Source organism: Pongo abelii, chromosome 16 (genome assembly GCF_028885655.2).
Source record: "Pongo abelii isolate AG06213 chromosome 16, NHGRI_mPonAbe1-v2.0_pri, whole genome shotgun sequence".
NCBI lineage: Eukaryota > Metazoa > Chordata > Mammalia > Primates > Hominidae > Pongo > Pongo abelii.
The window spans coordinates 33,121,397-33,135,020 of NC_072001.2; the positions used below are offsets into that span (position 1 = coordinate 33,121,397).

Genomic DNA, 13,624 nt, shown 5'->3' on the forward strand with positions numbered 1-13,624 from the left:
TTTTCTCCTCTCAGTCACTAGATTTTTAACTGGAGAAAGTTTAATGAGAGAAGGGAAGTTAACCACATAATACTAGTCGGCAAAATAATCTTAAACCAAAATGCGTTGCTAAAGTATCTGTTAGAATCCTAACTTATGTTTACCTGGCAAAAGGACTGGCTCCAGTTTTTTAATCTTCGGTTCCGAACTGATCTTATCGTCAGTCTGAAATACATTAGCAAAATAAATCAAAATCTCAATCCCCCCACCCTCCGTAAAATGCTACAGCAAATATTGTTTTCTAAGTGATGACACATGCGAAAGACACATAGCCCCCATTTAAATTCTTTCACATATTAACTGAGCTCTTTTTAAGATCTGCTCATTACCGACTTGGAAGCCTGATAATAAAAAATGTTTAAACTGCCAGTGTCGCTTCCAGGTTGTTCACATTTATGACAGACGGGTAGCCGCCTCGACCAGTGACCCCAAGCGCTGCAATCATGCTGGCGGTCATAGGAGGGACGGTCGATGGGTTGGAAACTAAAGAAAACCCCAGCTCCCAAGACTCCCCTGGGTCTCAACACTCGGCAAAACTACGGACGACAAGACTTCGGGCAGAGAATGGCTGCAGAAGAGTTTTACAAGTTTTCGCCGAGCCAGTGGGGGCTCCCGAGAAGGCGCATTTCGCGGCGCCGGGAATCAGGCAGCCGCGCTGCTGTAGGCAGGGAGACGCGCGCAGCCTCCCGGGGTCCTCCAGTTCCCGGGGGTCGGCCTGGAGGCTCCACGGAAGCGCAGAGGAGAGTCGGGCGCTCGCGGGGAGGGGTTGTTTACCTGGGGCGGTGGCAGGAGATAGGACCTGAAGGTGGGTTTGGGCGGCTTGAGGGAGAACATGGTGCCGCTGCCTTTTCGCCCCGTTCCCGTCGCGGACCAGCGGCAGCGCCGAAGCCTCCGGGCGTAAAGCTATCAATGCGGCCGCCCAGGCCCCTTCTGCGGCCAGCCGAGCCGGGCGGACTGACGGGCGGGGACACGCCGCAGCGCCCGCCCGAGCGGGGAGGGGCCGGGCACAGCCAGGCCGACGCGGGCGCCGGGGCCCATCCCCGGAAGGGGCCTGGTGCCCCGCCCCGAGAGACGGCGCGCGCAAGGCCGCGGCCCGCCGCTCCCGGACCGTGTCCCGTGCTAGTGCCGGAACGCAGCGGTGCTGCCGGGTGCCCGCTGGCGGGCCCTCAGCCCGGGCGCCGCGGGGAGCGGAGCCCGGCGGCCATCTCAAGAGCGCGGCCTCCGGAGGGTCCTTCTACGGCGGCCCGCAGGGGTCAGGCGGCCCGCGGGGGCCTACGGCGGCCTGCGGGGGCCACGGCGGTAGCGGTGGCGGCCTGGGACGGCGGCGCGGGGCATATTCTGGCCGGGCTGCAGTCCTGGGACAGTTCCCTTGACTTACACATGGGCCGACTTCGCCCTCCGGCCCGGGCGAGCATTGTTTTGAAGCTCTCGAGGAGGAGCCCAGGGCAGGGAAAGGTGACTCGGGTCCAGGGGTCAGGCGGTCACCCCGTCTGCGCCCAGGATGCGAGGAACCGGCACTGGGAAAGTGGGCCGGTGCCGCCAAACACAGGTCACTTCTGAGCTCTTACGATAATTCTGACTGGAGCAGATTTTGGTGGGAGGGGGCTAGTGGTACATTTTGGTGAATCTATTACTTGAGACTAGGTCCTTCTTATACCTTGAAGAATCAAACCCCAATCCAGCATTTTATGATTAATGCCACAGGGAAGCTTCCATGTAGCCATACCAGTCACAATCGTACTGATGAGTGTTACTCACAGGAACATTTAACCATTTAAATAAAGATTCAGAAAGTTATTCTTTTTCTGAAAATAATTTATCCTGGATTTAGAACCCTACTGATCTTTCAGGTTAACCTGTTTGAATTCCACTCTGCCCAAGAACCGTAACCATAATTGTATTTTTTAGAGTCAGGGTCTCACACCATCACCTGGGCTGAAGTGCAGTGGCATGATCAGGGCTCACTGCTGCCTCGACCTCCTGGGCCCAAGTGATCCACTTGCCTCAGCCTCTGAAGTAGCTGGGACTATGGGCATGAGGCACCGTGCCTGGCCATAATTGTACTTTGAAATGTTAGTTCCATTGGATTAGAAGTGTTAAAATCACTGTCGTGCACACTTTTTAAAAAATTTCTATGAATATGCTGTTATTCCTCTATATTCAACGGATATTTTCTACAAATACTCTTTAAGCAGTAATTGGCTTTTTCTTTACACTTAAATGACTCTGTGATTTGGGTTTTTCTGTACAGGTTTTCTTAGGATCTGCAACTCTAATATGTGACCATACAATTGAAAAGTGGAAAAACTCTATTTCCAGATTTATTATTGTCTTAACACTAAATTTTTTGGCATTTCCCAGATATCTGGTTGTATTAGTCTGCTCAGGCTGCCATAACAAAATACCACAGGTTGATGGCTTAAAGAGCAGACATTAATTTCTCACAATTCTGGAGTATAGGAAGTCCAAGATCAAGATGTTGGCAAGGTAGGGATCTGCCTGACTTGTGGCAGGCAGACAGGCGAGGGCTGTCTGCCGGATTTGCAGATGGCTGCCATCTCACCATGTCCTCACACAGTGCAGGGAGGGTATATAACAAGCTCTCTGGGATCTCTTGATGTCTCTTCTTGTAAGGACGCTAATCCTATCAGATTAGAGCCCCACTCTTATTACCTTATTTAACCTTAATTACCTCCTAAAATCTCCAAATATAGCCATACTAGGGGTTAGGGTTTCAACATTAGCATTTTGGAGGAACATAATTCAGTCCGTAGAACTAGTTTTATAACCTCTTCTCAGATCTTGATGCCCTTGACTACGCCGTATGTTTGGTGTTATTGCCTACCCCCTGCTTTTGGCTCTAATGTCACTATTTTGTCCTGCTTCACCCATTTTTCTGTTTTTGTTTGTTTGTTATTTGTTTTGTTTTGGGTTTTTTGAGGCGGAGTCGCGCTCTGTCACCCAAGCTGGAGTGCAGTGGCGCAATCACGGCTCACTGCAACCTCCGCCTCCCAGGTTCAAGTGAGTCTCCTGCCTCAGCCTCCCAGGTAGCTGCGATTACAGGTGTCCACCACCACGCCTGGCTAATTTTTGCATTTTTTTAGTAGAGACAGGGTTTCACCACGTTGGCCAGGCTGGTCTCAAACTCCTTACCTCAGGTGAACTGCTGGACTCGGCCTCCCACCACCCATTTTTCTGACTACACCTCTGTTTCCATTATTGGATCTTCTATCATTGGGAATGGTAGCATTCTCTAAAGATCACTTCCTTTTCCCTATCAAGAAAAAATAAAGCTAACATTTCTTGAATACTGATCAGGTGCTAGGAACTTTATATATTCATTCAGCACTCATTCAGTGAACTCATGAATTTGTATTGAGTACTAACATTGTGCCAAGCACTATTCCGGACACTAAGACAAAGTTTCTACTTTCATGGCATTTTCATTCTTGGTAGAAAGATAAAAAATTAATATATAGCATGTCAGGCGGTAATGAGTGCTGTGAAGAAAAATAAAACAGCGAGAGAAAGGTGATTCCATTTTTCAATGGGGAGTTGGATGTGGTCAGGGAAGGACTTTGATTATAGGACATTTGAGCAGAGACAAAAGGAGTGAGGGAACAGGCCAAGTAGACATGAAGAGGAAGAGCATTTGGGACAGAGAAGATTAGCCGTGCAAATGCCTTGAGGTGAGCACCTTCGAGGGGTGTTTGAGGCCAGTGTGGCTAAAGTAGCCTAATGCAGTCAGGGAGAAGGGCAGAGGGAAACTCAGGCCAGATCACAGAGGCCCCAAAAATTGAGAAGATTTTATAAGGTTTTGAGGTAAGAGTGCTATGATCTGACTTGTGTTTTAAAATAATCATTTTGACTGCTGTAGTGTGCAGCAGGGTGGTCTTTGGAAGACCAGTTGGGGCCTGTTATAACAGTCCGGATAAGAGAAGGTGATGGTGGTAGCAGGGGAAGTAGTTAGAAGTGGTTATACATAATGTCTGCAAAACGAGGCCATTGCTTGAGTATGTGGTCTTTTAAGATGACTACTAAGTAATTTAAGACATCCGTTTCTTGAGGGAGAATTGTGGAAAGATGACAACAGCAGCATACTTTTTCAATCTCTGCATAAAAACAGACAAAGCAACTATATGGCAAAACCAAAACCCAAGGACAACATCTATAACAAATCCAAGTGAAATGGTATCCCCTTGATCTCAAAAATATAAATGTGTGGGAACAAACCAATAGCAATAATATGGCAATAATAAGTAATAAGACCCTTGTGGTATCAGCATAGAGAATCAATGAAGCATCTGGAGAACCCCAAAATAGCTGAAAAGTGTTCCCTGGAAGGTCCAGCCAGTCAAGTTGAGAACAGCAGCAGAAACAGGAAAGGGTATTTGCCTTCTCTAAAAGCATGAGAATGCAGGAGGCTCCTGGTAAACTCTGGAGGGTCTGGAGTAATGTAGCTGCAGGAGCTCTTGAAACTAATCTACTAGGCTTCCTTCCAGGAAAGAGACCTACACTGATGGCAAACTGTTGGGCATGGAAACAAAATTGAGCTAAATAGAGACAATAGAGAGAGGAAAAAGAAGTTCTAGGTAAAAATGGAAAACCAGGAAATCTCCAAAAGTAAGCCAACTTTTCAAATAAAAAAAAAAAAGAACGAAACCCACAACACTACGCAGTAAAAACAGAAGTTCTCTATGAAGTTAGAAAAACTAGGCCGGGCACGGTGGCTCACGCCTGTAATCCCAGCACTTTGGGAGAAAAAAAAGAAAGAAAGAAAGAAAAAGAAAAGAAAAACTATCCTTAAAACTGCCTCCTTCAAAAAGTTCAAGAAAACCAATTTCACATAAAAATAATCACATGAAAGTATGGAAGTCAAATCACATAGAAAATTATTGTAATGAAAGAGAATAAGAACAGAATAGCACACATATGCACAATAAAAGCATACCAGAAAGGATGCCCACAAAATAGATAAAAACTAACATCCACTATTTCAAAATGAGCCAAAAGATACTAAGAAAATGATATGAAACATGAAAAGAACTATATAAATCAGAACTAGAAACATTCAAAATGAAATGAATAAATTCAAAATAGAATCAGAAATCAGAATCTGAAATTAAGAATAAAAGAAACCCAAGGATGAATAAACACAATTGATTATTCTTTAAGAGAAGATGAAAAGGAGAAAAATTCTAAAAAATCAAAAATCAATGAAGGAAGTTAAACAGATTAGAAAGTCTGGATATTGAAAACAGGCAAAGGAGAACTAACAAATAGATAATAGGAATTCCTGGGGGAAACAAAAAGAGGGAGGAGATAAGGAAACAGAACAAATACTACAAACTGTAGTTTAAGAAAACTTACTTGAAATTAAAAGAAAATATTTGAAACTACATATTGAAAGAACACATTGCACCTGAGAACATTGATCTGGGCTTACCAGCACTAAGAACACATTCTTCTAAACCTACTGGGCCTTCAAGAAACAACAATGAAAATTTCTTTGGATATCTAGACAAAAAAAGCAAGTGACTTTTAGATGAAAGAAAATTAGATATTACCAGACGTTTTGGCAGCAATGCCTTATGCCAGAAGAAAATGGAGTAATATATTTAAGGTACTCATGGGAAGAAAATGTGAGAGAATAATAATTATGGCCGGGCGCTCAAGCCTGTAATCCCAGCACTTTGGGAGGCCGAGGTGGGTGGATCATCTGAGGTCAGGAGTTCGAGACCAGCCTGGCCAACATGGAGAAACCCTGTCTCTACTAAAAGTACAAAAAATTAGCCAGGCATGGTGGCACATGCCTGTAATCCCAGCTACTTTGGAGGCTGAGACAAGAAAATCACTTGAACCTGGGAGGCAGAGGTTGGAGTGAGCTGAGATCGCGCCATTGCACTCCAGCCTGGGCAACAGAGTGAGACTGTGGCTCAAAAAAAAAAAAAAAAAAAAAAAAACCCAAAACCAAAAAATTACAATGGATTAAAATACACCCATATATTTAAATCCATGAAGTCATAATGGTGTTTAAATAAACTAAACTATCAGTCACCTGGAAAAACTCTGATTTCCAGATTTGTTATTGACTGAAATGTCACATTTTCCAGATGTCTAGTTGTATTAGTGTGCTCATGCTGCTATAACAAAGTACACAGACTCTGGCTTAAAGAACAGAAATTTCTTTCTCACAGTTCCACAGGCTGGGAAGTGTAAGACCAAGATACCAGCAAGGTAAAGGTTCTGGTGAGGGCTCTCTGCCTGGCCTGTAGACCACCTTCATCCTTTGGAGGATGGTAGAGAACCAATTCATTATTTTTAAAACTGGCAAATAAATGGGAAAAATCAATCAGTCATTATTTCTGCTGTGTAGTATGAACTATACCACTGTGTAATCAAGTAGATGAAAAGAATAATCTCTTTATAAATAATAGAATTTGAGTATTACAATTTTCAACGCTCTATAAATTAAGGGATCTAGGCATTGAGTATCAACAGCTGCTGACATCACAAAAAGAGAGACAAGCAGACACATGTGCCTCCTTGTGTCTTAGAAAGAAGCTACACCATCTAAGGAGCCTTGCCAAAGGGATCAGACCTAAGCCTGAATAAGCCTCTGACTCCTCCTGCCAACCTGCAGAAACAGCAGAATATGTCAAACTGCCTATGAGTATTCAATAGGTAAAGTTTAGACTGTGGGAAATTTTGCAAGACAAGTGGCCCATGTTCTTCAACAAAGAAATTGCTAAGGAAGAGAAAGAGAGAGAAAGGTACTACCAGATTAAAGGAGATTTAAAAGACCTTCAAATAAAAAAGAGTAAGGCTAAACTATAGTGCTAAGGAACATTCAAGTGATACAACTATAATGAAATACAAGTATAGTGATTTTAAAACATATCTGCAAATTTTTTAAATATTCCCCTCTATATGACCCCTGCCCTTGAATCTGAGCTGGCCTTAGTGACTCTGCAAGACTTCTGAGGATTGGCCATAAAAAGTGATATTTCCTCCTTGCTCAATGGGACACTCACTTTTGGAGCCCTGAACCATCATGTGGGAAATCCAGTTTCTCTGAGGCTGCCATGCTGTGAGGAAGCCCAGGCTGCTTGGAGAGGCATGTGTATGTGCTCTATACTGAGATTGAGATCCCAGTTGAGAGCCATTATCCATTTTCTGACATGTGAATGAAGACATGTCTAGATAATCCCAGCCTCCAGCTGTTGAATTACCTCTAGACAGTGAGTCTTCCCAGTTGAGGCCCCAAATATCATGGAGTAGACAGTAGTGTGCTGTAGGCAGCCTGTACGGGCTCGCAAGAACCAATTGTTAGTATGTCTTCCTAACTCCATATTCAGTGATGCCATAGCTTGAAGTTGGCCGTGGTAGGAGTACTTACACCATGGAAATCGGCAAACGCTGCAAATCAGGGGCATTCCTGCTGTGCCTGTCTGAATTCCTGACCCACGGAATCTGTGAGCATAATCAAATGGGTATTTTAAGCCACCCAGTTCTGGAGTCACTTGTATTAATAATACAGTGATAGTAACTGGAACAGCAAGGAAAGGATTACTATAAAAATATAGTTAATTTTCAGGGAACAGAGGTGGTTGAGATAGGGACTTCTGAGACTTTTGGAGTAGCTGGCAAACTCTATTAATCTGAGTGGTAATTACAAGGATATTCAGCTTACAATAATTAATTAAGTCAGTTATTTATTTTGTGTGATTTTTTATCTTAAGATAAAACCTTCTTTAAAAGTCTGTGTGTGTAGGAGGTAGTAAGATGATTTCATTTCACTTTATTTCTAATATATATTTAGCAAAAATGCATTTTTGGTGTAGAATAACTATATGACAACATTGACAGTTTGATTTTTAGATTTTAAAACCCAAACTATGGAAGACTATAGGAACCTCATGATGATGAAGCATATATATGTATTCAGAATGTAAGCAGTCAAACAGCCTTAAAGGAGAGAGCCACATATTATGAGGTCCTTTGATAGTTCAAGTCTTAATTGCCATTGATCAAAGTCCAAAACAAGCTTAATTTATACCAAATATTATATTAGAACTCATTTATGGGTGTGCCAGAGTTTTGGGGATAAAATAATAAAAGCCTTCTTATGTTACTATGTTTTACATAGCACAGAAATATAATTCTTATTCATTTACTAAGATAGTTCTATCTTAAATGATTTGATCATATGCAGTATTCTTATTTTAATGTATTAAATACTGCTAGATTTGATTAGATTGGATATTAGTTCTCAATATTTGGTTGTCCATATTTAGACAAAATTGTAATGACATTGGGAATAATAACGTAATCATTAATAATGTAATACCAAGCGGTCTGGCATTGTGTCCTACATAGAACACTGTCAATATTTGAGTTGTGCTAGGTTGGTAAAGTACTAATCAACTATATGGTATGATTTAAGGTGTACAAGAAAGGTCTCAAGAATAGTCGGCCCAGTCACAGGTTCTGAAATCACACTGTTAGAATTCATCCATTTGGATCCATAAGACAAACATCCTTAGAAAATCCTACATCAGCTGACACCTTGGCATAAGACTGGAGTCACAGATCTTAGTGAGACTTAAGGAAATGGCACTTGAGTCCCACACCTGAGGCACGGTGGGATGGACCTTGGTAAAGGGAGACTGTGTAACGAACAGATATGGGGAGAATTCCAAAGACAGGCTTTATCTTCTGCAGACCAGCTCTGCTGAGGTGTTATAGATTCCCCAGCTTATTCTGAGAAATCTCTTTTCTAGGATATGGCAAAAGGCCGAAAGTTTTTTGACACTCAAAGGAAAGACTTAGGAGTGAGATAAAATGTAATAGGTAAAGTATTGAGTCAAATAAACACATGTGGCAGGATAGATTAAATAGTCTTATAGCAATATGCAAATAAGTAATAGTTTATGTTAAATAAATGTTATCACTTTTGAAATATTAAAGCCCTCCCCCACAACCCAGGCAATGGTATATCAGTCTTTTTTTATAAATTCAGCCCAGTTCAAGAGTTCTAACCTGACTATTATGATCTCAGTCGTATTTTGAGGAAAAAGATGCAAAATCACATTTTGGTATTGTCACCTCTGATCACTACCTTTGGCATAACTGCAATGAGCCTCTGTTGTAGAACAGGCTACAATCTTCCTCTATCTGTTTCTGGGTCTCCCTCTGTGTGTTTCTGTCTTTCTGTCTCTTTCTCTACTCCTTTGCCAGTTTCTGGCAGTGCTACAGTCTACACCTCAGATGAGAATGGGGATGGCGGTCTCATTTTTTGTGATCATCACCCATTTCTGTCTGACACATCTCCCAACCCTACCACCACCAATTCCTGGTTACTCTACCCAGTGGTCCTTTCTGGGTATGAGGCACTTTGCTTCATGAAGTATCAGCTGCCAGTAACTTGAGGCTGGCCCTCTCTCTGTGCATCAGAGACCTCCTGAGATCTGAGTACCCTGAGGTTCTCTTGGGGGATGGTGAGGGGCTAGGGTCTAACTCTAACCTCTGCTCTAGCCAGAGAAGACCCCTTTCTGCCACCTCTGTTTCTTTTTGTATAGTTAAGAGTGGTGATGGTGGGGTGGCCTTCAGGGTTCCTAGACAGTGGCCCCTCTTGGAAGCCTCGCATGGGGGTCCTATTACTCTTGTGGGTATTTGTTTGAACTTTGAGGTGAAGCACAACACCTGGTATTCTCAGCTAAGAGCAGTCTCTGTGGCTTGTGAACATATATCCTTTAGGTTTTAGCTACAGCTTTGTACAAAGCATTGCATAGACAGGTACAACTAATTTGTATTTGCTATTAAGGACTCTATGACAACAAGAAAATGCATATTGGATACTTTATTTTTGCATATTGACAAAACTCTAGGTCACCCTAAATTATTAGAGTATGATGTTTGATATAATTGTGTACTTTTTTTTCCCATTGTGTAGTTTAAAATAAAACATTAAAACAGAAAACAAAGACACCATAAAAACATATTTGTGGCTCCTTCCCACTTATTGTGCCTCATAATTTTATTTTTCTTCTTTCCACCGCTCCCTTTTTTCATGTTTGCTTTCTCTTTAGTTTCTCTTTCTTACACAGTTGCTTACTTTTTTTTTTTTTTTTAAGAGATGGGGTATCACTATGTTGCCCAGGCTGGTCTCAAACTCCTGGACTCAAGCTATCTTTCTGCCTTGGCCTCCCAAAGTGCTAGGATTACAGGCATGAGCCACTGTGCCCAGCTAGTTGCTTACTTCTTAAGTGACCTAATGGTGACTTCAGTGCTCGAGGGCACTTCCTAGGCTATTTGGTGGCCCTCAGTAATAAAGAGATTGTATAATCTTGTATACTGATTAGCTAATTTATCTTCGTTATAGTATCGTCACTTTCATTTGATACTACTCCAACTGAAAAAACTAAGCCTACTAACATATGCTAACAAAATACTACTTTTAGTGCATTAAATTGTAAATCAAGTCTGAATTTCCAAAATTTTTTAAGGAAAATGTTTTTAGAAATTGATGATGTTTAGATGGCCAAGATGACACCCATTAGTGGCTCTGACTGTTAAAAAAAATCAAAGAAACAAAACAGACTAGCATTCAGTTTCTGTGGAAGCTTTCTCTTTCTTAACCTTTTTTTCTTCTGCTGTCATTCCAGACACAATTACTAAGCTGCTTACACTACTGGCATGTCCAGATCTGTCTAACTTTCCCTGAATGGATTTCACATTCCTAGGATGTCCATGTAAACTTTTTGACCTGAGAGATGGGAATCCCAAAGTTTGATCTGGCTTCACAGACAGTAAGTTTTCCATCCCATTTCTGTCAGTAATGGTTAGGGACGAGCGAGGGATTCGAGGAATTGCTTCAGCGACATGGTGTTCATCTTCCATATCTGCAAACTGCTCTTTATGCTCGGCTTGCACTGCAGCTTCTGACACAATGTAAGGAATATCTGTGCTATGAGAGCGTGTGATCTTTTGAACTTGGCATTGCCATTCTGTCGTCCATTGCCGGTCCGTGATTGAACTGTACTCTACATCCTGGTTAACCCCACTGACCAGCTTTCTTCCCCGGGAATAGACGAAGCTTCTGGACTTCATTGTTTTACAAGCATTGATCGTTTCATCGGGTAAATAGCGTGTAATTTTGGTTTCTTCCAGGGGATAGGAAATAGTGCCGTCTATATTTGTCGTTTCCATTGTTAGCTGAGTGTTTTGAACATCTGATTTGTCCTGTCCATGTATCACATCTGTTTTATTTAAACTTGGGGAAATAGTTTCTTCTTTTTTAGAGTCTGTCTGTCTTTCATCATCTTCCTTTGAAATCCCAATATCTGGACCTAATTTTGATTCTTCAGCGTTCTTTAAGTCATCTACTGCAAGGTGACTGCCATCTGGGGTTGCTGATGTGCTTGTGCCCAGTGAAAGGTGAAGGCTGTTCTGACATTCTGGAACTAGGTGTGTTTTCGCGTCCTTCTCTTCCTTTATATGGAAGGAACAGGTTTTTTTCCTGACTCCTGTCCCTGGTGACATGGAGAGAGATGTATCCTCAAACAATAACTCTTCTCCATTAAAATGATATCGATACAAGCTGTAGCCATCAGCACTATTGATGCTACTTTGCCGGAGAAGATATGTTGCCTCACATTCAGAAGAAGCCCGGGACCGTGCCTGGATCAGGTCAGACCTGTCGATTCCCACAAGATTTTCAAGAGCATTCACCATTCTGTTTGATAATTCTTCTAGCTGAGCAAGTCGAAGGTCAACAGTCTGCAGGGAAGTTTTCATAAAAGTTTCTCTTTCATTGATTTCTTCCAACCTCATTGACATATTTTCAACTCTGGTGAACACAAAGGGATAGATTTATTAAACTGAGATTAAGTGGATATTAAAAATCAGAAGATAATGTCATTGCTATGTGATTTTTCAGAATTTTAATACGTATGGAACTGTTTGAGCATATTTACAAGCTTCACAATCCCCTAACATGACTACTCAAATTACCATGAGGAGCCACTAGAAAATAATGCAAATAATAGTTACTGCATATAGTACTTACTGCTCAGTCATTGTTCTAAGAGCATAATATTCTCACTAACAGGTACTTACTGAGGTTCAATCCTAGGCTTATTTAATCTTCAGAGCAGTCCTTGGAAGTAGGTCTATTATTATCATCTCCATTTTACAGGTGAGGAAATTAAGTCATGGAGCATATAAGTAATTTCCCCAAAGGTAGGAAGCAGTGGAGCAGGAATTTGAGCACACGCAGCCTAGCTCCAGCACTCACTCCAGTGCTTGTCTCTTAGCTGGTACATCATGCTGCCTGTAGTAATAACAGAAGCTACTAGTGCTTAGTTTTTAGAGCTTTGACTATGGCTGTCAGCAGTGAATGGTTATAACAAAATAAATAAAATTAAAATCCTTATTGAGGTTCAAGGGATTGAGAAAATAAACTGTTAATAATGAAGTTCAGATTATCAGATAGTTTGCTTAAAGGACAGTAGGTGATTTAATTGTCTGAAGAATACCAATAACTTTAAATTACTCTTTATATTTAATAATTAGTATTTCCTTAAGGTTACACACAAAAAAGAGCATGGGAGATTATAAATGCCTGCTGTTAATTTTTTTTTTTTTTTTTTTTTTTTTTTTTTTTTTTTTTTTTTTTTTTTTTTAGTTCTTAGAAGATCAGGCAACAGCCTATGAAACCATAATGTTGCCTGGCCTAAAATCCACTGGCACAGACTTTGTTGTATATTTTACTACATACAGTATGAATTATTTCAATAGGAATTTAACTCTAAGAGGTGAGGTATGCCCAGGATTAAGGATTGCTTTCTAAAAGTTGAATTTGTCCCCAGGATGGAGCTGGGAGTCTTGGCTACTCTGTTCTGGCAGGTTCATCCCTGTGTGAAGGCAAACACTTAGGTCTGATTCCATTATTCTTTTATTTTCTCCCAGCTTTCTTAAAAACATAGGGAGACTTGGCTTGCATTGTAGTCTGTATGACCCACGAAGGTCTTTGCTACCTTCTCTGCACATCATTATACATGTCCTTACTCGTTCTGCTGGCTCTCCTCTTATCCATCCATTTCACGGTGGTCAGCCACCCCACTCTTTTGTCTTCTGAGCAGTTTGCTTGCTGCTCTTTGGACCGCGAAGTCAGCTCTGTGCTTGACTGCATCTCCTGAAGTCCACCCCCACCCTGCCGCTTCTGCGGCTACCTTGCCCCACCTTCTCCCAGAGTTTTTTTTGCTAATGCCACTCTTCTTTTGGCCACATTGACAGCTGTGTTCTGATGTGTCTGTGTTTGTACGTGTGATTCCTTGGCTTCTATTCTTAACTGTTTTCTTGGGGTGAGAACTATTTATATGTACTATAGGAAACCACATCATTTGAGCAGGAAGGGTCTGGCTTCCTGGAAGTTTGCCACCAGGGAGGACCAAATTCACCATGTATGAGAAGTCCTGGCTTCCTTTTTTTAAAGCCTCTGTATCACAGGCACTGTAGGTTCTAAGGGTTCTCTCTCCTCTTGCATTTCACAGACCAGCAGAAGAATTTTTCACTATTAACT

The 13,624-nt window shown here is 41.8% G+C and overlaps 2 protein-coding genes across 2 annotated transcripts in view; both read right to left on the bottom strand.

Annotated features, from left to right (window-relative positions):
- Nucleotides 1–1,271, bottom strand: part of MTMR10 (myotubularin related protein 10) — a 59,134-nt gene extending 57,863 nt beyond the window's left edge. The window contains exons 1-2 of the mRNA XM_009249631.4: nt 814–1,271; nt 144–204 (exon numbers count right to left, since the gene is read on the bottom strand). Of these exons, the coding sequence (XP_009247906.3) occupies nt 144–204; nt 814–873 (121 nt within the window). The 5' untranslated portion in view covers nt 874–1,271. The remainder of the gene's footprint in view (nt 1–143; nt 205–813) is intronic.
- An 8,524-nt stretch (nt 1,272–9,795) lies between these two features.
- Nucleotides 9,796–13,624, bottom strand: part of TRPM1 (transient receptor potential cation channel subfamily M member 1) — an 89,875-nt gene continuing 86,046 nt past the window's right edge. The window contains exon 30 of the mRNA XM_063716110.1: nt 9,796–11,890. Coding sequence (XP_063572180.1) covers nt 10,642–11,890 — 1,249 coding nt within the window. The 3' untranslated portion in view covers nt 9,796–10,641. The remainder of the gene's footprint in view (nt 11,891–13,624) is intronic.